The sequence below is a fragment of the Anopheles moucheti genome, chromosome X (genome assembly GCF_943734755.1).
Source record: "Anopheles moucheti chromosome X, idAnoMoucSN_F20_07, whole genome shotgun sequence".
NCBI lineage: Eukaryota > Metazoa > Arthropoda > Insecta > Diptera > Culicidae > Anopheles > Anopheles moucheti.
Genome location: NC_069142.1, coordinates 12,551,565 through 12,573,413, shown reverse-complemented (window position 1 = coordinate 12,573,413; position 21,849 = coordinate 12,551,565). Strand labels below are relative to the sequence as shown.

The 21,849-nt window shown below is 44.4% G+C and overlaps 1 protein-coding gene across 1 annotated transcript; it reads right to left on the bottom strand.

Annotated features, from left to right (window-relative positions):
- Positions 1-14,710: 14,710 nt before the first annotated feature.
- Positions 14,711-15,847, bottom strand: LOC128307268 (achaete-scute complex protein T8). Its single transcript, XM_053045028.1, has one exon. The coding sequence runs from the start codon at positions 15,845-15,847 to the stop codon at positions 14,711-14,713; it is 1,137 nt and encodes a 378-aa protein (XP_052900988.1).
- Between the last annotated feature and the right edge of the window lie 6,002 nt (positions 15,848-21,849).

The following is a 21,849-nucleotide window of genomic DNA, read 5'->3' as shown; positions in this document are numbered from 1 at the left end:
AATCTACTTTACCAACAAATGTAGTTATACTTTCGCCATTTTTTATAACCTTAGAACCCTTTAGAAAAGGTCAATGGATAATCGAGATGAATATAAGACAACTATGCAAAATGAAGGTTGCTGGTGCTGATAATAAAGATAAATAATTTACGTACGGTTTCTTGTTTTTAACGTGCTATGTAATGTAAACTCCCAAACGTGATTCTATAGTTTATTTTTTAAGTGGACGATAAGCGAATGAACAATGGTCTTACGTTTGAGATCTTTGATGATTGAGGACTCATCTTCCGGAAATTGATATCTTTATCCAGAACCTAATCATCGTTGGTTTAGTTAACTTTGTACATGCCAATGATACAAATTATATTGATAAAAGTTACGGACAGCCTGAAAACAAACATTTTTAAAGAAATATCGTAAGCTTAATCGTAACTGTATATATTGAAGAAGGTGCTAAAACCTATAAAAATTATTAGTAAATTTATTAATTTAGATTGGTCAAAATACAATGGAATTGCTTATATTACTTAAGAAAACTTCATATTTTTGTTTAAAAAAAGGGTTGGGGTGTTACGTTTTGTTACAATAGGGGGTATTGGGTTCGAAAATTGACAATTTTAGCGTTACGTAATGATTGAACGATCCTTAATAGTGACATGAAAAATTCTAAATTCTTTCAATTACTTATACTCTCTTAAAATGGACTAAAATTGCGAGAGAAGTAAATTACATATAGCTCTAAAAGCTTTCACAATTTATGATTTTTACTAGAGGTTCCGCTCAGAACTCTTTTCTATTCTGAATATTAAAGTGAATTTACAAGAACCATTTTCTGTCACATACTGTACACCTTGGGCGCAACTCCCTTGGACGCTTGCCGTTCACAGTGGCACTGCATTCCCTACAGGGCATCCGTTCTCCAACGTCCAGACGCGTCCATTTCCATTCTGGGAAAAAATCGTCCCCCCAAATGATAGGGTTCCGTTTTCAGTTTTTATCGACGGCAGCATTATCATCATTAGACATTCACCGGCCGATTCGACCCGATCCAACCGTCCATCCGTCATTTGAATACCGCGTGGCAACCGTATAAAAATACGCGTACCAAGTTTGCGAAAAGAAAACACACACAAGAATAAAAGCTGTTTCTAATGAAAAGCAAACAACCGGGCAAACGGTGGGAGGCGTCGAGGTGCCGAGATAAGATTATGCTTTATTGCGTGCACGGGGTGCATCCTGGGGAGATGCAACCCGATCCAATCTGCCAATGCGCTTCTTATCCCGCATCATATCTGGCGTGATAGCAATCGGCGAGCAGACACACAACCACACGGGCAAGCTCGAGAGAAAACGGGGCGTACGAAGGTGCCATGAATCATGCGCTGCGCATCCTGCCAGAGATCCTGCCGGACTCCTCCCGCAAAATCTGCATCTCTGCACGCTAATCGCGGTGGATAGTGGACGGGGACGGTACGGTGTCCCGATACGCGGGACGTTGATTATATGTTTGTTTTAGCAAAAGTGGCCAAACCCGCACACGTATCACCGGACGTGTTGAAGGCTTCACAGCTTACCGGGGACAGCCTGCGGTAGCATTCGCGTTCGCGCAACACCAGGAGGAGGCTGGACCACATTTGCCGCCTCTGCCTGTCTGGGCTCCTTCTGGGTCTGAAGAACGAAACCGAAAACCGACTGGTCTAAGAATGGCGGAATTGCTGTTCCTGCCTGTTTTGGTTAGCGCCCCAAAAACACCCAACAAAAAAAAAAAAAACAGGCCAGCTGCCGTGCCGAATTGTGATGGTGCAACGAATCCGGTGCTTTGCCAACACATTCGCCAACCCACCCCATTCGATTCGCCGTATCAAAGCGTGCAGCCTATTTTGTCCACAGAAACAGTGGAGAAAATCGTCGGTACTATTCCGGTCGCATTGTTCTCGAGATGGCCGGTGGATGGGTCTAGGGTTGTTCCAGATGTAGCTCTTTTCTAAAGATCTCCGATCTCCCTATTCGGCGGAATTGGGCAACAACAAAACAATATCGCAAAATCCCTGCTGATCCTGTGTCCATTCATCGTCTCCCATGGATCGCTACGGGGGAGTTTGGGCGAAAAGCATTGTGAAGAATGATGCGCGGCACTTGTTTGATAGTACTAACGGGTCTCGAGCTCCAAGATGCGTTTACTCCGCTACAAAGTGCACTAAACGGAGACTCTAGCGCGACCGGTAATTCTAGCCTGTTAATCAGTTGTTATGCTAAAGACGCTCCGGACTAGTTCGCCTCAAACACCGAGCAGATTTGGTTACCAGTTGTCTTCCTCAGCAGGTGGTCCTCAGGTTTTTGCAACTTACCTCGTTACCCCTCGGCCGGCTCTACCGAATTTGCCTTAAAAAGACTGGCCTCGTTTTAGCTCATACCGTGCGCAAGGATCGGCCGGGAAAGTGTTGTAACACTCCCTGCGGAGGGCCTACACAATGTACCGAGCATGCGCGGCACTGGCGCACGGCATGGCGCAACACGCCAGGTGGACCCATCCCGGCCAGGAACTCCGGCCAAATTTGCTCCGGCTATTTGTTCGTAATCGTTCGCTCATTAAAGCGTCCCCGGAAAGTGTCCTGCCGGTTTTGTACGGACCCAACCCCAACCCGGGTGGTGGTGGAATTGCAAACGAATTGACCAAAAATGCGGCGATGGACCCAGAATCCCTTTTTTTTTTTTTCTTTGGTGTCCCTTTTGTTGTGAGCTTTTTTTGTCTTTGTCCGCAGCAAATGAGAGAAGAATGGGTGCGCATCTATTATTCGCCAACATTGACTTTGGCCGTGTGCGCATGTGAGAGTGGTTTTGTTTTTTTTGTTCGCATTGTGCTGCGTTTTAGATAGATCGGCTCGGTGTCATCATCATTGTCACTGTGCTTAATGGCATGTGCCGCTTCTGTCCGGTTGCTGCCGTGCATTGTTTCCTTCCCCCGGTGTGCTTTTCATGGGCGAAATTTGCGAGACCACTGTACGAAGGTGGTTTCTTTTTTTTTATCGTCTGTTTATCGTCAAAGTTGCCGCATCACTTGCAGACATACAGGCTGGTTGGGTCGTGTTGTTGTGAAACAATCACGCAATTTATGAAGGCCCTCTTTGAAGAATTTTTTGAGCATATCTTCTGAGAATATCTTTAGAGGATCTTCAGTAAGGAATAATTCAAATCATGAATTGACTCTCACCGAGTGGATAGATCTTTAAATTTCATGAGTCTTTGTATACTGTTTTGAAGATTTATGAATCTTTCAAAGTGTAAGACATCTTCAAAGGTAGATGATTCCACGATTTTGTATTAGATTTTGCTATAAAGTGAATCCCAAGTAGCTAATAAAGGACAACATATTAGCTAAAATGGTGTTGTATTGCAAAAACTAAATAAAAAACTTCTTTAAATTTGAGTCTTTAAATTAGTATCGGAAGATTCATGAATCCTCTCAATTTTTTTTCATTTTTAGTATTTTAGTTTCTTCAGTAAAGTAAATCCCAAGTAGTCAATACTAGCTAATAATGTTAAGCAGATCAAATTTCAGCTGCAGTTCTATTACGGAAATTAAAAAATACAAAAAATTTTTAGGACTCCAAGAGTCTTTGGATATTCCAAATTCGTCAATACATTGTGAAATTTATGAGTCTTATAAGTTATTCAAGAGTTTGGAGAACCAAAAATCTTAAGACGTTTATATATCTTGGATTTGTATATTAATAAAAAAAAGCATTTAAAAAATATTTAGAATAAATCGTGGATATTTTAAAGCAACATGATTTATGGCTTACAGGTTTATCATAAAACCTTAGAAATACTTTGAGCAATATTAACAACAAATAAAAAAATTAGCATATATGGAAGAATTTATTTTGATAACTACGACTAGTTTTGATAAATTACGATTTGTTTGATTTAAATATCATACGGTAAAGCCATACTTAAACCATTAACGAAACATCCTGTTACAAAATGTCGATGACATTGAAGTTTGAGATGAAATGATTTACTGATTTGTCCCGAAACCAAAAGTAAATAAAACTGCGCTCGCCGGTGATGAACACAGTCAACACCAGGGCAAGGATAATAAAATAACATCGCTTTGCTGCTTAGCGTTGCTGTGTAATAAAATAAGAACCACTTTTAAAATTGTCACCGTAATGCGTCGGTTGTCCTTCCAGACCAAAATGCGCACGAAGATCGCAAACAGCTCAGCAATCATTGGCTCATCCTTCAAGGCAACTATTACAACTTTACCAAAAATAAAAACAGCCAACAGGGAAAAAAAGCAGAACGTTGATTACCATAATCAAACAATTAAAAACTTTGCCTTGGGCCAACAGTTTTAGCTTCTGTTTATACCTCTAGCACTGTCACACAACATAACTAACACACAGCCGCATCGACAAAGTGAGAGGGAAACCGGCATTTGCATTTGGATGTCGTTTTACGACGAGTAAAATCATTTTCCAGCGCCAGATGGAAACGTTTTTGGGCAAGCGAAACCCCTTGCGACCTCGTCCTTTTTTTTCCTTTCACTGCTTTTTATCTTTCTTTCTTCTTGCTTTTCTTGCCCATTAAGTGCGACACCCAGGACACTCGTAAAGCAGTTTTACGAGCCTTCAGAAGACGTTCTCGAGGACAGCTCTTGTGGCTCTTGAGTAAAGTAGCACTCGATGAAAGATAGCTGACAGAGCAGATATCTAAGGACCCCGAGTAAGTTCACTGTCGGAGGCTGGAACATTTTTTTTTATTTTTTATTCTCTTCTTGAAAGGGTTTAGTTGCGTACTAGCGGTGAAATTGAACATGCGTTTCAGGCTGAAGGATTCAATTACAACCTCACACCTCGGTGATGTTTAGGGAAATTGATACTGACTGTGAGTGTGTGGTTTTGGTAAGCGAAGCGCTCGATTTGTCACGATCAAGATCATGTTACGCGTTTATAAAATATCTCAAATCACAACACATCCCTGGCGCTTGTGATGTTTCCTTATCAACAGGCGAGAAGAGACAAAAGAGATATCATTAAACCACGCCGAAATCAACGAATCCTCCAGGTGGTCCAATAAAATGCCGCCGATCATCGATCAATCTACCCAACCACGAGCTTCCACAAACCAAAATACCGTCAAAAAACAAAAAAAACCAATTCGAAACCGGTGTCCTTTTAGTGTCCTTTTTCTAAAACGCATTTCACAATCTACATCTTCAAAAAACGGGACCTAAAAAAAAACGACAAACCCGATCGTTCGATTAGAAATCCATCATCACGGCGATGTATACGGTTACGGCAGGTTTTGTCTATCGGGTGCCAAGATATGCCAATTAAAATTAACCCTAACAGTGCGCACGCCATTTACTGCCGGCAGCAGTACTGCATTCCAGTGGCGATAAAGCCGGAATGGAAGGAATGCCATTACGGCAGCGCACGCGGTTAGGAAAATTGAAACAAACCAACAACCAAAAGAGTCCTTTTTTTGTTGGAAGTCGAAACGCGATGAAAAACGAGAGAAATAGAAAAAAAGCCACCCAACCAGCAGCGAACAATTAAGCGCGATAGGACGTATGATACCCGGGGACCTACAACGGGAAGCGGATAATGAAGCAATAAAAATATTTGAATCATGTTTTCTAATTTTCCAATTACTGGGCAGTGGAAAAAGTAAAAGGCTTCAAAAATGTGGAGCATTTTATTTTTTTCAATTTCTGCTTCGCAAGACTTAAACGATACGATTACAAACATTTTTCACCTTACGCCTCTCTGCGCCAGGGGTTGAATGTATGGAGAATTGGATAATTTCTCTAGCCCTTCCCATCCCAGCCGCACGCACTCACTCTGAATCCGATCGTTCCTTTTTGTTTCGGGTTGCATTTGATTGTTTTTATTTTCTATTTTATTTCCAGTGCTAGTGTGCAGGGATTTTAACAAACAGGCATGTAAGCGAGCGATCAAGTCATGGGTTGGGCTAGAAAATTGCAAAACAATCATATTGAGAGCTATTAGGCGTGGAAAGCAAAGCGCAGAAAGCGAGAATATCCTTGGCTTGGAAGATTTAATTCTTCGTTCCCTCTGCGGCATGTGCACAGGATCGATTCGAGCGGGTAAAACCAAGGAAGGGTACGGAATGATCCGATAAGGACGAGCTGTTTTGCTCCCGTAACCTATTTCTTGAGACTTATTAATTTTACCGCTCCCTATCATTTTGCTCTAACAATCGACCACTAGCCGGGTTCGTCGGGTTCGTCGCTTAAGTGCGGGCGAGTCTTTCGTGTGCGCTTCTTCGGTATCTTTTGCGTGGTTGCGGTAAACGGAAGATTGTTATCCTGCAGCGCAGGGGTGTAGAAAAAAAAGGGGTGCAAACGGTGTTTAAGCAGTGTGTGTGTGTGTGTGCTATTAATGCTGCGTATCTTCCTGGAAGAAGGGTCGAAGCCCGCGCCACATCCTTAGCAAAATCGTAACGGTGCCACAAAAGTCGCACCAAAATAGCATTAATTATTGCAATTAAAAGGGCCGAATGTAGCACCTCGGTTAAGTGCCACGATGGGGTTTTTTTTCTTGTTATTATTAATATTTTAACGTTTTTCCTCACACAAAAAAACGGTGGTTTAATTGTGCTTGAGTGGGTTACGGTGCAGTAAAGGATTCGTCTATAAAATAATGTGCAAATAGATGATTGATGATGTTCAAATTGAAGAAGGATACGAATTGGAAATGGAGCATCCAAGGTTCATTTAATGGTCGATATCAAATGCTTTAAATGATGTGGCAGAAAAAAATATGATTCATAACCCTAACTGCTGATCCAGATGCTGATCGATCCGTCCCGCAGTGAGTTTCCTATTTTCTGATGAACGCTATGTAAATTAAAAACACAAAATGGGAACGTCAAGCAGAATTAAAATTAAAACTCAAAAGGACTCATCGGGGGCTAATACACGGCAGAAAGCGAATTTGGTGAAGGAAACAAAAAAAAACTTTAATCCACAAAGGCGAGAATCGTTTCTAGGCTTTTCCCTTCCACACATCATGTCTTCTGGCTAGACCGGGGAAGAAAATCAATCTTTTATAATATTTCGGTATTGTTCCGTCCATCACAAGCGTTTGCACGTTAGGCCTTCGGCCGTTCATCGCTTACTTCCTGTTCCTCTCTCGTGGTGAATTCCCAATTCCACACCGTACTTTGCCAAAACTAAAGGGAGGCAGGATTAAAAAAAAAAAAACGGCATCCTCACTGTGCATCCCTCCGATTATTTATGTGCGTTCCGGATGCTGTGATGCAAATCGCAGCACCGTCTCGCTGTTTCGGTGCATGCAACTCCTTGCCGGGGAAGGTTTCATGCAAAAACAAAACAAAAAAGCGAACGGAGACAAGCGGGAAGAAAATTACCGGCCAAGACGCAACCGTAAAGGTGGGCCGAAAAGTCACCCGGAAAACGGAAAGCTGAAGGAGGTGCGAGCGGGTGAGACGAAACAAATCCGCACACATGGATGCGTGAAGGAAGCGAGAAGACAACGAGCACTACACCATGGTCGATGCAATCATTCAATGCCCCTCGGTAGCACAAAGCAGGCGAACGAACCCGATTCGGTCCCGATTACAACGGCATCCTATTTTCGTACAGTTCCTACTTGGGTTTTGTGTATGTGCTTTATTTTTGAATGCTTTTATGTTTCTAGCTTTTGCTTCGCTTTGTTAGCGCTCGTCGTTCTTTCTTCCGGATCGCGCTGGTACCCCGGGTCAAAAAGGAACCACCGGAACACGGCGGGAAGTTTCTGTGGCTGTGGCTAGACAATGAGCGGCCCGAGAGGGCCTAGAGTGCCAGGAAGTTGATGCCATTTGCATTCCGGCATCCACTTCCGTTGTCCTTAACCTTGCTCGCAGGCAACAGCAACGGCAACGAAAAAAAAAGAACTACTCTGCCGACCGGCAAGAGGAAAGTTCATTGTTCGAACTTGATCTTCGTCTGCGGCTGGTGCGCATTCGCCTTGAGGAAGGATCAAGTTCAGCCACCGTTTGGATGATCATGAAAAGGAATGGATATATGCGCTTGGCTGATGCAAAATCGTGACTGAAGTTGCTGCGTCTAGCTTTATGAAAGAATTGGTTTCGTCGAAGCAATGAAAACTTTGTCGAAGATATGAAAATGAGGAGAAAAATATAATTAAATATCACTTCTATTTTTTAAAATTCCTCCAAAGCAAACTCTCCACCTACAGACTGGTTCTGATGCGCACCGAAAAAGAAAAAACGCATCCCTAATGAACAAACTCAAATGTGTTGTTGCTGTACCGAAAAAAAAGAGCATCCAGCTCGGGTCGAAATCGGAAGCTTTTGTTAGCCGCACGGGATGGATTAGCAATTTAATCCTCTCGTCGGGTGTGTCGCTTCAATCCTACCTGGCACCTACCTGGCTCCTGCGCTGGACCTAATCCCAAACAGGGACACCCGGCAAAGGAAACCCGACTAGGGACCATAACGTTCGCAAGTTTTTGGGCAGGAAAAAAAAAAGAGAGCAGCAGAAAGTAATTACTGCGCCACGAAACAATGCACATGTAGTCAAAACAAATAATGTAAACCTGGCGGCTTACAGCACCGATTGGCAAAGCGACTTCACCAATGCCTGACAGTTTCATTTCCAGTTTCGCACGCACGGTTGCATTTGTTTGCCACCCAAAAAGCGGATCGTTTAATTTTGAAAACGGATTTCTTGAAAAATTGGTTTTCCTTTTTCGTTTGTTTGCCCTGTGAGGAAGCTGTTGTTTGACTTTGCATACTTTTAGGAGCAATTAGTAACATTTGTGCGATAATATCGGGCGAATTGTTCTGCGATGCACCGTGGGAGCTCTGAGACGATATTTTTAAACCATATGGTCATCTGGTTAGAAGATACAACACGAGCACGACAGCGAAAAGAGTTCAGTTTTCTTGAAACCATCACGATCGCCGAGTATGACTTGCCGTCCTGACAAAGCACTTTCAAATGACAAACCCTTATCTTTTCGCACACCCAAACCATTTGTGTTCGGTGCGCACCAGCTCGGGGACATACTGCTGATGAATCGATATTATTGCTGGCCTTTTTTTTTCGCTCTCACGTCTAAATATCGCTTCATCACGTCCCCGGCACCTTCTTCTCGGTGCGACAAATCTGCCCGGCCGCATGCGGATTTTTCTGCGCTTGAAACCCTTTGAAAAGGGATCGGTTTGTAGCGTTAACAATAAAAAATATGCTCACATTAAGTCGCTTTCAAAAGGTAAGGAGGCACATCCTTTTTGCTTCTCCTGCAGCAGCCTGCAAACTTTGCCAACTGTTTCGGAAAGCGAATACGTTTCGGTTGAGTTGATTGCGGGCCGGTGCAGTAGGGAGAAAATGGGTGACCAAAAAAGTGGCCATATGGGAATGGTAATTTGATCAAAGCTTTAACCGATCCGTGGAAATTTAAGAAAACTCTTTGAAATGCGCTTGTGAAGGTATGAAAAAAAAAATATATTGCTTCGCAAATCAAAATGTTTCAATAGTAAAACAAAAGACTTGGGTACGCGAAATAGGCGACGAACCCAGATTAAAATTATAGTTCATATAAATGATTTCTTTGCATTGCTTTCTTGTGTGTTGCAATTATGCAGATAAGAAAACAAAGATGAATCTGTTTCATTTCATTCATCTGTGTTGTATTAGAAGAATCAAATAGTTACATTACTTATTACGTAGATTAACGTAGAAAATGTTATTGCTCTATAGTGAATCTAAAGACTTAAATGCACATCGGACGACAAACTTATATTTTTAAATTTATGTAATTGTTTGTCTGTTTTTATCATCGGAATAAAAATTTGATACGAAGCACAAAAAGCACACATAAATCAAGTTTTACTAGAAAACAATAAAAGAGAATAATTAAATTCATAAGCAATATTCATATGAATATACGGCATTGCCGTCATAATATAAATTAAATAAAAATAAAAAGCAATATTCATATGATTTACTATTAAACATTTAATTGACGAATTTTCTTACTCATCTGCAGTCAGTGCGACCAAATTGATTTAGAGTATTACAGCGAGAGTGATTGCAGGATAACGTCGAGAAAAAACAAACATCATACTCATACACCTCCATACCTGGGCACCCGGTCGACCGTGCGTATGTTCGGAGATCTAAAATTTATCGGGAAAAAACACCTTCACTGTTTTGCAATTTTGTTTTCTGCGCCACCATCATCCCGCTTCATCCAATTTACCAATCATTTCAAACCAAAACCGTTGAAGCAACCAAATAAAAAAAAATAAGCGCAAGGAGCGAGAAGCAACAACAAAAAAAAAAACAGCGGTTCACTTTTGCCGCGAGTGCTTTGCCAATTTATTTGCAAGAAAAGGCAGGGCCTTTAATATTGCGCACGTCTCAAAAATCGCCAGCAGCAAAACCGGGCTCCAAAACAACACCCACCCCCAACGCTTCCCTTGCCTCCCCTCTTTGCCATTAGCCCTCTTCCAATCATTTGCCATCTAATGAAGAGGCAGCAGCAGCAACGGCCACGGGCACCCCAAAACATAACCTAAGCAGCAAAACCCTTTAGCCGCCCCAAAATTTAACCCGCGTGGATCGGTTATGTGTCTCCCCCTCCGTTTTTTTTTTGTTTTTTACTTTTATCGTTTTAAATTTCGTCCCGAAATGAGCTGCCCTGTCGATGCACTTGTGCAGCGTTAAAACCCACCACCGTTACCACAAGGGGCAAAAGACCACGCGCAAAAGGCACACAAAATTAAAATAACGCTCCCGCACGATGAAGGTGCATGGCGCGCGCGCGCGCGCTCGCGATCGCTCGCACACACCAGTCTGGACGGTCTCGTTCGTACACTTCCGCAGATTGCACCAAATTGAATATCTTCGGCGTGGTTTGAGTTTATTATCGGTGTGCTCTTTTTTTCCTTCTTTAGCTAATACACACACGCACACACTGGGAGGGATGCACACGCTTCTGGATGGGTTATCATTTCTCTAAAGAGAAACCCTTTTTCACTCCCCTTCGCCCACCCACCCCCCACCCGTTACACCCCTTTTTGGTTCGCTTATCGTTCGCTAATTCTCTCGTTCTCCCTCATGCCTTGCTAGTGTCCTTTATCATTATTGTTATTGTTTTTATAATATTATTATAATTGCGCATACCTCTACAGTGCTGGCGTTTCCCTGTGTACGGTCGGCACGTGACGGTGAGCGCTCGGGTCGAAGCGAAAAATAAGGCGAGCGAAGCTAAAATCGTACCGCGATTTTCGGAAGTTTGATCTAATTATGGTGAATCGTGTTAAAGAAGTTGAAACACACATGTATGTATATAAGAATTGCTATCCTTTTTCTTTTCTGTGTGGATCCTTTCCTTCATTATGTACATTTTATCCGCACAGATCAGCTTGTGGCAGTGCCGTTCGAGTCATTTCATTTTAATTCTTTCGTTTCCGTGAATAACGCAACAAAGTCTTAATTTGTTTGCCCGGGCCGAATAGTAGTAGCACCATAACCATAACCCATCCCATCCAATCAACACGCCCGGCTGCAATCAAGAACCCTGCAAACTCCCTCGCGGAAATTAGCTATGTTGCGGCAGAAGAACAGGTTGTGTGCGCACAAAGCAAACGTACCGCGGGTTTTGCATAGCTTGTTGTGACAGGCGCAATTTGAGGCAGTGCCGTCAAACGGCAAAGAAAACGGCCTACGAAAAACAAATCAATTGACGATCGAGTTTTGTGTGTGTTTTTTTTTTCTCCGCATCGTCTCGTTAGCTTTCACGTGGTTTCACCACCGCAGCCGCCGCTGGGTGCCTGCCGTCCAGCTCGAGTCCTTCAGCCGTGGAAACACCTGGACGCCACGCGGCACGGCAGGTTCGTCGCGTTGGACGATGCGGGTTTGTCGAGGCGGGCGAAAAACATCTGCCCCGGCATGCGAGCACCCCGGGGACGACCCTTTTGCGCCCAGCACACGTACATCCAGCGCGGCTCGCGGTCATCTTCCGTGTGGCTGGTCCAGCTAGGCGGGAAGGTGTGCCGTCATGGGAAGGGACGCTTTTGGTGAGCTTTGCACATTGCTCTGGCCCTTAAAAGCTTAGGCGAGCGAAGCTGCGCTTCGTAGACGTAGCGTTGGGCGATGTCTATCATTTACGTTTGAATGCTCGAGTGTCCTTAAGTTTGTAACCCCGGATTTTTAATTCACCCCAAAGCGAACTGTCTCGCAGGAGGCCGGAGGTGCAAAACAACCAACAACACATACTTCCACAACACACTGGAGAGCCTGGTAACCCTCTTACCGGATGTTTTGCACGCGCACGCACTCGGTACCGCGGCCCGGCACGTGCGTGTTGCGGAATCCGGTACACATCCGGCACCTCAGAACCACTTCCGGGCGCAGGAGTTAGAAAGAAAAAAACCAACAACAACACTGAAAAGCTAAAGGAAGCAAAAATCATAAAGCTGAACCGTGTTGCGCTATGAAAATGGGAAGCAATTTTTATAATTAAAAACCCGCTTTCGCTCGCATTGCATTTCCCTTTTGCACCCTTTTTTTTTCTTGACGTGGCCCCGTGGTTGGCCTAGAAAAACTGGGTGGAATAAATTAATGTTTGCCTAGCGTCACCGAGAGCGGGAGCGCACCATATCGGTGGCGGGTATTCATTTATTCGGACGCGAGTGCTAACACCGAACCTATGATCAGGCAGACCCTTGCCTGCAGATGTCCCGAGGGGTCGTGCGTCCTTTCTATCGTTCGATCTTTATTCAAGCACGATGCTTCTTGCTTTTTTTTTCCCCCATTTCGCTGTATCTTCCAGCGCGTTTCAGAATGTTTCAGCTGCCAGCAAACACACATACACACGGGATTGTTGGGTCGTGTGCCTCGTCCGTACGATGGCACGCTTATCCCGTACCACGCAAAGGGACCTTTTGCGCCGTTCGTCGGGATCCTCAATTTTGATCCTTTTCGATTACGGGTTTCCTTTCCCGCTTTATTTTACTTTTTTTTTGTTGGGTCCTGTTTTCCTTCTTCTTCCTCTTGCCCGTCCATTTGCAAAGGGAAACTCTTGTTCATCTCGTCCTTTTTGTTTTCAACCAGGGAACGGGGGATCGAGCAGTCATGATTCTGCCTTACCATTACTTTTGATTTCTGTGATTCATGATCTAGGAGATCTTTCCTTTTTATAATACCCATCCGAAAAACCATTTCCCCTCTCGCATCTACGGGACGCATGCGATTCGAAACCTCAGGTAGGGCCGCCCGGGTATCCTAATGAATGAGCAGAAAGAATAAAAATCCGAGCGAAGGAGACGGGGGATTTTTTTTCTGCCGCCAGCTTTTCAATTCGTACGCGCGTACGAGGAATGCGTGCGCTTTGCGTCACAATGCGAGTTCGGTTGAGGTTCGCCCAGAGGGACATTCCACGCAGTGGATGAAGCGTCTGGGTATCGCGCTTTGGCGTTATGATGAAATAAGCCCGGTAGTCACTAGCTAAAGGGATACACCTCCATCGCTAGTCTTGGAGAGAACACTCCACACAATAGGCACTCCATCGGGTGACTTCGGCAAAAAAAGAGGTTCAAACCAACACTGAAACCTGAACTCAGAACACAGCGGGCACCCTGTACAGACCAAGAGGAAGAAACGAAATCATACAACGTTCAACGTGCGCAATAGGGCCTTAATATACCCTCACCCGGCCACGGAATTGGCGGAATGTTTATTACCTTTCCACCGAGAGGGGCGCTGTTGTCGTGTGAATTCCTGCATCTGTACATAAGCCGCCGTTTGATTTTAACGGCAAACCCCCTTCCAGAACGGTAAGGTCCTAGCTAGCAATGCCTGTCACGGTTTTGTAATTGTTCTACCAAAGAAAATACCTATGAAGGGGAGGGGTAGGGTGGCGGGGAGGGGAGGGGGGGGGGGTTCTCACCCTTATTGTATGTACTACCCAAAAAAAAAACGAAATGTTATTTTTATTGTCGTGCATTTTTCAATTTATTTACTTTCAATTTTACATACACACACACGCACACGCGTACACATTTACAGTGAAGGGTGGTGAGATGGTGATGGTGCCGTTTTTTTTTTGTGTTTACTCCTCTTCTATCATTTATAATAAGCTAACCCCCCGGTACGGGTATATCAGTCTCTAATACTATGCAACGTGTAAACGTAATACTTATATCAGTCAAGAAGAAGACCGTCCCCCGTAATGACAGTTCGTTTGACAGGCACTAAAAATAAGAAGCTAGTGTGCGGTGGACGCTTGCATTATCATTACAAACAGCGAGTTTTCCCGCTCAATACCAAACAATCTGTCTAACATTTCTACGGCTTACGTATAGGAGCTCTGTTGTATAATATCCATAACCTTCTGGATTAAATGATGCTAATAATTTCCCTGCAAACGCCAGAGATCCTCAAAGCGAATAATTTTAAGTATTATTTTCCGACTCGCTTGTGAACTATTGGGTAAATAAATAAGGGCACTACAGGGTACGTTAAAGAGAGAGGCTTGCAATAAATAGTCATAAATAGTCGCAAAATGGGGGGAATGATGTGTAAGACGTGCGATGTTGTTCGACCCACAGACGAACATGCATTCTATGTACACTACCTGCTACTGCTACACTTGCGCATTGGTTGGTTTGTGGATTCCTTTTTTGTAATCTCCACGGTATGGCTTGATCAGTCCAGCAAGCTCTGCTCGCTTTGGAGCTGTTGCTGTAGGTGGTGTTGCAGCTGCTGCTGGAGCTGCAACTGCTGGTTCGCCTCGAACCAGCTGAGAAAGGATGCGTCCTCCGCCAGGTCCGCCTCGTCCTGCAGTTCCGACTTGATCAGCATCAGATCATCGTACTGCTGCTGATCGAACACCGGTCCGTCCGAGACGATGGAGTGGTAGAGCGAGTCCACGTCCCGCTTCGAGTCCGTGTCCGGCTCGAGCGTGAAGTTGCTCTGCGGCGACAGTGCGATGGCGGACTCGCTCAGTAGATCACCGCTGCTGGAGCATGTGTCCTCCTCTTCGCCGTCCGGCAGTGGAGCTCCAATTCGCTCGGTGGAGCTGTCATCTTCATCGTGCAGACTTTCCGGGTCGAGATATTGGAAGGTGTTGGTGCCCGGGATGCGCATGTACTGATGCCCGTTGATGATGGTGATCTGCGTTTGATCGAGGGTACCGACGCCATTACCGGCCACCAGGCCAGTTCCGCCGCTTTCCAGCTTCGAGGTGCGTGGTTTGATTGCGAGAAAGAAGTTACCCGACTGGCCCGTTACCGGTTCCGGGGGTGGTGTGGCGGGTAGTTGAGTGTCGGACGTGTCGTCGGTGAAGGTTGGCATGCGCGCCCCACCCGTGCCGGAGTGTTCGAGCAGACGCTCCAAGCTTTTGATGTACTCCACCGCCATCCGGAGCGTTTCCACCTTGCTCAGCTTCTTGTGGACACCGCGCGCCGTTGTGCCCGCCTCGAACGCTTCCGCTATCTCGTCCGGGATGCGCTGGCGCAACGCCGCAAACCCATTGTTTACCTGCTGGACGCGGTTGCGTTCGCGCGCGTTACGCCGCTCGACCGCGGATACACCGGTTCGCGGTTCGGTGCTGCCGGAACGCTTCCGGCCGGGCCCGGCGCCAGCACCGATGTGGGCGAGCTGCTTGGCGAATGTCTGGACGGCGACCGCCGGCAGGACGTTGTCCGCGCTGACGTAGTTCCCGAGCGGGAGCTTGCGCTTGAGCGCCCCTGGCTGGAAGTCGCGCACCGTCACCACCATCTCGTTCTCCTTCAGCTTCAGCCGCTTCGGTGGGTTGAGTGACGTTGGGCCGCCGGATGACATTGTTTTGGAGAGTTTTCCTTTTGGGAAGACTGTCACACGCGGCTTGAAGTTGACTGACGGAGCGTTTGAAGTTTGAAGGCTCAAACCAACCAACGCACTTTAGCACACGCACAAACACACATTCACACACGAAACACGATCATTTGACGCGAGTTTGGTGCGCAGCGAGACTTCGGTCCGGTCGCTGCCGTGGTTGCTGTTGTTCTGGCGATGTGTCGCGTGCCCACCGCTCGCAGCCGGCCTCATACTGGCAGAAATTAAACAGGACCAGGAGTAAGAAAGGAAGAAAGGAATGGAAAAAAAATATATAAAACAGACATACCCCGGCGCTCGCTTACGCGTTGCACGATCAGCTGGAGCGCACGCTCGTGAGTCAGACAGTAACACACACACACACCTGGCCGTCCTCTTCCAATTGCGTTGCGCATTGATGATCGAAAGCATCGGGGGACTTGCCGTTTGCGTTTCTATCCGTTTCCTTCCATCCATGCCGCACCGGTTACATACATAGGCAAAAAGGGTCCTTTATTTCTCTCCCCCCCCCCTTGCAGAGTGAAGATTACCGAAGGTCCTTCGTAGCTTTTTTTTGTTGCTGACAACTCCTGGCAACTCCGATGTTTCCAAACCAACAAAACCATCACCAAGCGCGGTACATAAGGACCCGTTTTCGCTCTCCCTTCGCATTTCCCGGTTTCACCTCCTCCGGTGATAGACATTTACCCTTCGGGAATTATGTATCGAAATTACGCGAACCGCTTCTAGTGTTCAAAAGGTAGAATTGTTGGGCAGAGGGAAAGGACCCTATAGACAAGGTGGCGTTCGGTGGTGCGGCACCAAAAAAAAAACCCAGCTTCACGATACGCTTCAGTGCCCGATTCAGGACCCTCTTGTTTTGCTTCAGGAACCGTTTGTACATAACCTCACACACACATACAGAGAGCGAGAAAAATATACACCGTGTATGTGTGTGTGCGTGAGTGTCGATTGCCCCTAAATTCGCACTTTAAGGGGGTTGTACCCGATTTTTGGCTTCGTTTCCGGCTGGTAAATCCTTTTGCAGAATCCGCTGGGGTCCGCTGAGGGTGTTGCGGTGTATTAGAATGCTAGCAAAAGGATGTGGAGCAGCAGTAGTGGCAACAGTGATATATGTTTCAAGCACAAGCGCGCGGGTGCGTACTCGAGCTGCCCCGTCAACAGGGCGGTTTCGCACTGGAATTGGTGCACTTTGGCCCTCGTGCAACAAACTACGGCACTTCAGCAAGCCATTGTGAAGGACCCACTCCTTCCCTACTGCTCTCAACGTTCGCCGAAGTACTTCTACGGAACGGGCTTCTGGAGCGGCTTTATTTCGTTTCTTTTGCTTTCTTTTTAACTGCCAACCTCTTAAGATTCCGCTACATGGTATTTTTATGTGCATGCTCTTGCCCACCACCCGACTCCACATTCTCGCATTCCCACTCGTCGCGCAACGTCTGATCCTTCTGGCGACGTCTTGACATCACGCATCCGTGCCAGCGAAAGATAAAACGCTGTGCTGATGTTATTCTCGCTATCAATTAAGATGCTGTCAAGCCGCGCGCTGTCGGGGAAAGGAAAAACCCCCTGAGAGAGGAACTATCCCACGAGTGGGAAATGTCTTGAAGGCAACGAGCGACACCCAACGAAACGCGCGTCCTAAAGATGATCGACACACCAAAAAAAAAAAACAAAAAACTTTGAGCACCAAAAACCGAACGCACAGCCGGGGACGAGGTTCAAGAATTGCTATTGCCCGGGATATTCGTTCTCCTATTACTCGCTCCGCCAAGGCTTCCTATTTCCAAGGATTTAGTCGTTTCTTCTTCGCCCTGTTGTTTTTTTTTTAAACCAAAGATTCAAGGATTTATACGATCGTTTCAGCAAGGACGACGCACGAGACGAACCGTAAGCGCAAAAGGAAGTTAATGAAACAGCGCCGAGGCCGAAGTGTTGGAAACCGTGACATAGGCAAACAGAAAGGACACGAAATGTTTCTTAACGGCGGGTAGATTGGGAATTTTTGGCGGGATGTTGCTGATGTTGCTCGCCTTAAAACATTGATTGAGTACGAGTTTTGGGATCATTATTTCAAGGCATGCCTTGACGTCAGTAACAGTACAATTGATAAGTTAAATCGTTGTAGTTCCAACGGGGGACAGGCAGTCCCCGAGATACGCGGTTCCTCTTATACGTGGATTTGGTGATACGCGGATTTTGGAAATTTGACAGATGAGCTAGTTTATAGCACAAAATCTAAGCAAAAAGATGCTTTTTGCCACATACAACACTTCTTTCTAACTTATTTTGATATATTCTTTCTTAAAATCGTCTGATTCGTCGAAAAGAATAATTCCAGAGAAGGAAGTCGACTCTGTGACTTTGAAGTATAAACGAAATTGCACCAGGATTCGACTTACGCGGATTTTTCCCGGATTATAGCGGTCCGCTGTAATAGCGTATCTCGGGGAATGCCTGTATTGAGTAATACAGCCGGCTAGGACACCCTACCGAAAGTCACCTAAAATTGAATTTAAATTTACCAGCATTAAATAGATTTGGTAATGATTCGAATATCTTGCTTTCGAATTCATTAATATTTTACAGGGGTTTCCATGTTGATCGGTATAATTGAATATTAATCGTCAAATGAAAAGTGTTACTCGGTTTTTAGCATATTTTTGAGAATTTAGTGTGCAGGTAATTAAATTTATTAAATAATTCAACAACAAACATTTGGAAAATTAAAATTTGAATAAACAACAATCCTTAAAAGTAAACCCCTGCTTAGGCAAGCGAGCCCAAAACAGCAGTCATTATGTTATTTTTTTTTTCCTTGAATATATTTAATGTTTAATTCTTATAATTTTAAACTTATTAAACTTGCTCTTAAGGTTGGAAAGCAAACTCTTCACATACCCTTGTCGGGTATGCTAAACTGGCAACACTGACGCAACAACTAGTGGAAAGTAAACTATCCTCACAGTCCTGCTCACGAACAGCATGATGGGAAACATATGTAAAAAAGGACACATGCTTGCAGAGGAAAATCACATCCTTTATGCATCCATCACAACAAATCCAGCCCTCAATATGGGTTTCACTTCAGCAGTGAGACAATTTAAGAAGATAGAGTGAGAGAGAAAGAAAATCTGTATAAAAAAAAAACAGGCAAATTCTATATGAATTTTACGTTTGGCTGCTGGTGTGTGTGTGATAATTTTCATAAGGGTTGAGATTTACGATCCAAAAATCATATCAAAATCACTGGACGAACCAGGTACCGATTCCGATCTCGATCGTTTGTTTACTTTTGTCATTTTCGTTGCTCCACGTGAGCCTTTGCTTTAGATTTGTCTCATCAGATTTGCCCGGCAAAGGGTTTGAGATGTGTTTGAAAGGGAGAGAGCGAGAAAGAGAAAGTGGAATAAAGAAATAAATAAAAATGCATCTCACAACGAGACCAAATAATCCTTTTGCTATGGATTAATCAACTTTCCTTGGCACCGACGCCACAGGACACAGACCGAAGGGGGGTGGGAAAGAAAAGCGATATCCCGCCGAGCGTAGAGGAAGCAACAACAGCAACAACAAAAATGTCACACACTGATTGTGACCTGATGTCCTTGGCAGGGGATGCCTTAGTCCCGCCAGGACCTTTCCCTTGCTGTATGGAAGGGAGCGAGCGAAGGAGTTGGGCGGTCAGGATCGTTATCTTGCCGGGGACTTTTATGAGGCGCGGGACCCGAGGTGGAATAATAAATGTGTATCAATATAACCGCAGCCGTGGGTGAGGATAAACCCAGCTGAGATCTGAAGGACGATACTGTCGGGCTGGGCAAGGATGCCAGGACACGGGCACTGCATCTGGGCGAGAAGATTTTTGTTTTTCGGAATGCGGGTTTTTCTTTTTGAGTTTAATGAAACTTTTCTACTTGGGACATCTTCCGAATGTGTGTATCCTTTCTTAAGAAATGCGGTGATATCCCTGGGCGTGTTAGACACAAATTTGTACCTCAACTATTTTAATAAAATCATAAACTTAATGGCTGATTTCGATTCTCGGACGATGCGGTATACGGTTGACGTAATTGCCGAACATGTTTCCCGAAGGATACCCATAATGTAAAAAGGGACACAACGAAACGAAACGACAACCCTTCAGGACACTCCAATTATCCTGCAGCGGGACTGTTTTTCATCCCTCCCCAAAGCGATACAGCAGGAAACCATGCATTTGATTAGTTTTTCTGAAGGATATTTTGATTGATTTCCAGCAGGACAAGCTCGCTTCATTTTGCAACGGCTCGGTGCATTCAGTTGTTGGGTTTGCCTTTGGCCGAGCCCAGGACTACAGAGCGGCGAACCGTGCCAACTCGCCCGTAAACCGGATGTGCGCCCATCATTTCCTGCGTCCGGTTGCAATGTCCTGGGGCGCATGCGATCACCGAGTGAACGTATATAGAGACAAAAAAAACAACACACACATAAATAAAAGGGTGACCGATCGGGCAAAACGGCCCTGTCGTTAGGTAATGTTCGTTTTCATGTTTTCATTGCCACTGCGAGCCGGGATGATGGTAAAGGAGTGTTGAATGAAATTGAAAAACAACACCTTGACATCGGTGCTTGCTTACCATTTTCATCCCCCCCATCGAAACCGGCCATAAACAATTTTCCGGAAGGTATAGATTCGTTACATTTATTAATTGCACAGTGGGAAATGGACGCAGTTGAGGTGGGACATAAATTAACAATTTTACTAACAAATCGTCTCTGCCAAAAATTGATCTATTAAACACTCTACAAAAGTATAGAGAAAAATGTGAAAGGAGCCTGGTAAATGCAGTAAGAAAACTCATTTAATATAAACTCTTTAAACTTAAGGTAAGATAGGAATTAGGCAACAATCTTGAGAGTATTTTAATAGTATAAAATAGGTTATGGTAGGAATCAGATAGATATAAGGTTGAAAAACTTCAAAATTAGATCCTGGGTTTTTTTGTCAAATTTTCCCTACGGTATACATTATCAATTCGCTATAGAACGAAATCGAAAAACGTCCCTGATAAGTAAAGTTGATTAATTATTTGTTAAAGTTAAATTAAGAAACCAGTATCAATGAAATTTGTAACATGTATTCACACACGTAACTAATAAACAAACATTTAACTAACTAACTAAACTAACAAATAGTCTTGATGCTCATGAAACGATTTTTATCGCTATCTTATTGTAATTACTCATAAATTATTGACATCAAATTTACCTTGTAATTTATATTTAAAAAAAAATAGTAAAAATAAATAAATAAATATCAACCCCGTCGTTTTTGATAAATTTCGCACTTACTTTTTTAACTTTACACCAAAATCTTAACATTTTATTTTACTATAAATAAATATAATATAACACAAAATAATATAACACACATAATATAACACAAAGGAGAATTTTGCCCTGTTTGGCTCCCATAGTGTCCCATAGGAAAATATGTAAAAATCGTCTCCAGTTTGCATGGACAACCCAAAACTCCAAAAAACTCCAAACCTCCAACCTCCAAATGATGCTACGGGCTTGCGGTTTGCTGCCATCCTTCGCATACCATCGATTACCACAAAACCAAAGTCCGTGCCAGTTTTGCCTTTAAGGGGTCCGGATCTTTCTTTAAATCATTATTCCATTAAACCACGTCCTTGGACGTTTACGAATGAGCACGGTCGAACGTGAAGGCACGACTTACACAGGAAACGCACACAAAACCGCACTTCCTTAGCCGGGCCGCAACGAAAACCCAACCGTCCAACGGAGGGCAGAACTCCGCAACTTCGTCTAAAGTTTCAAACGCAACGCAACCAACGCACTTGATATCCGTTTCCGCCCGAAACGGAGACGGAAGGAAGATGTTTTGGTTTCGTGTGCGTGTGTTTTGTGAAGTTTGGTTTTAGGCTGTCGCTAGTGCAAAACTGTACCAGCAGTGCCTGGAG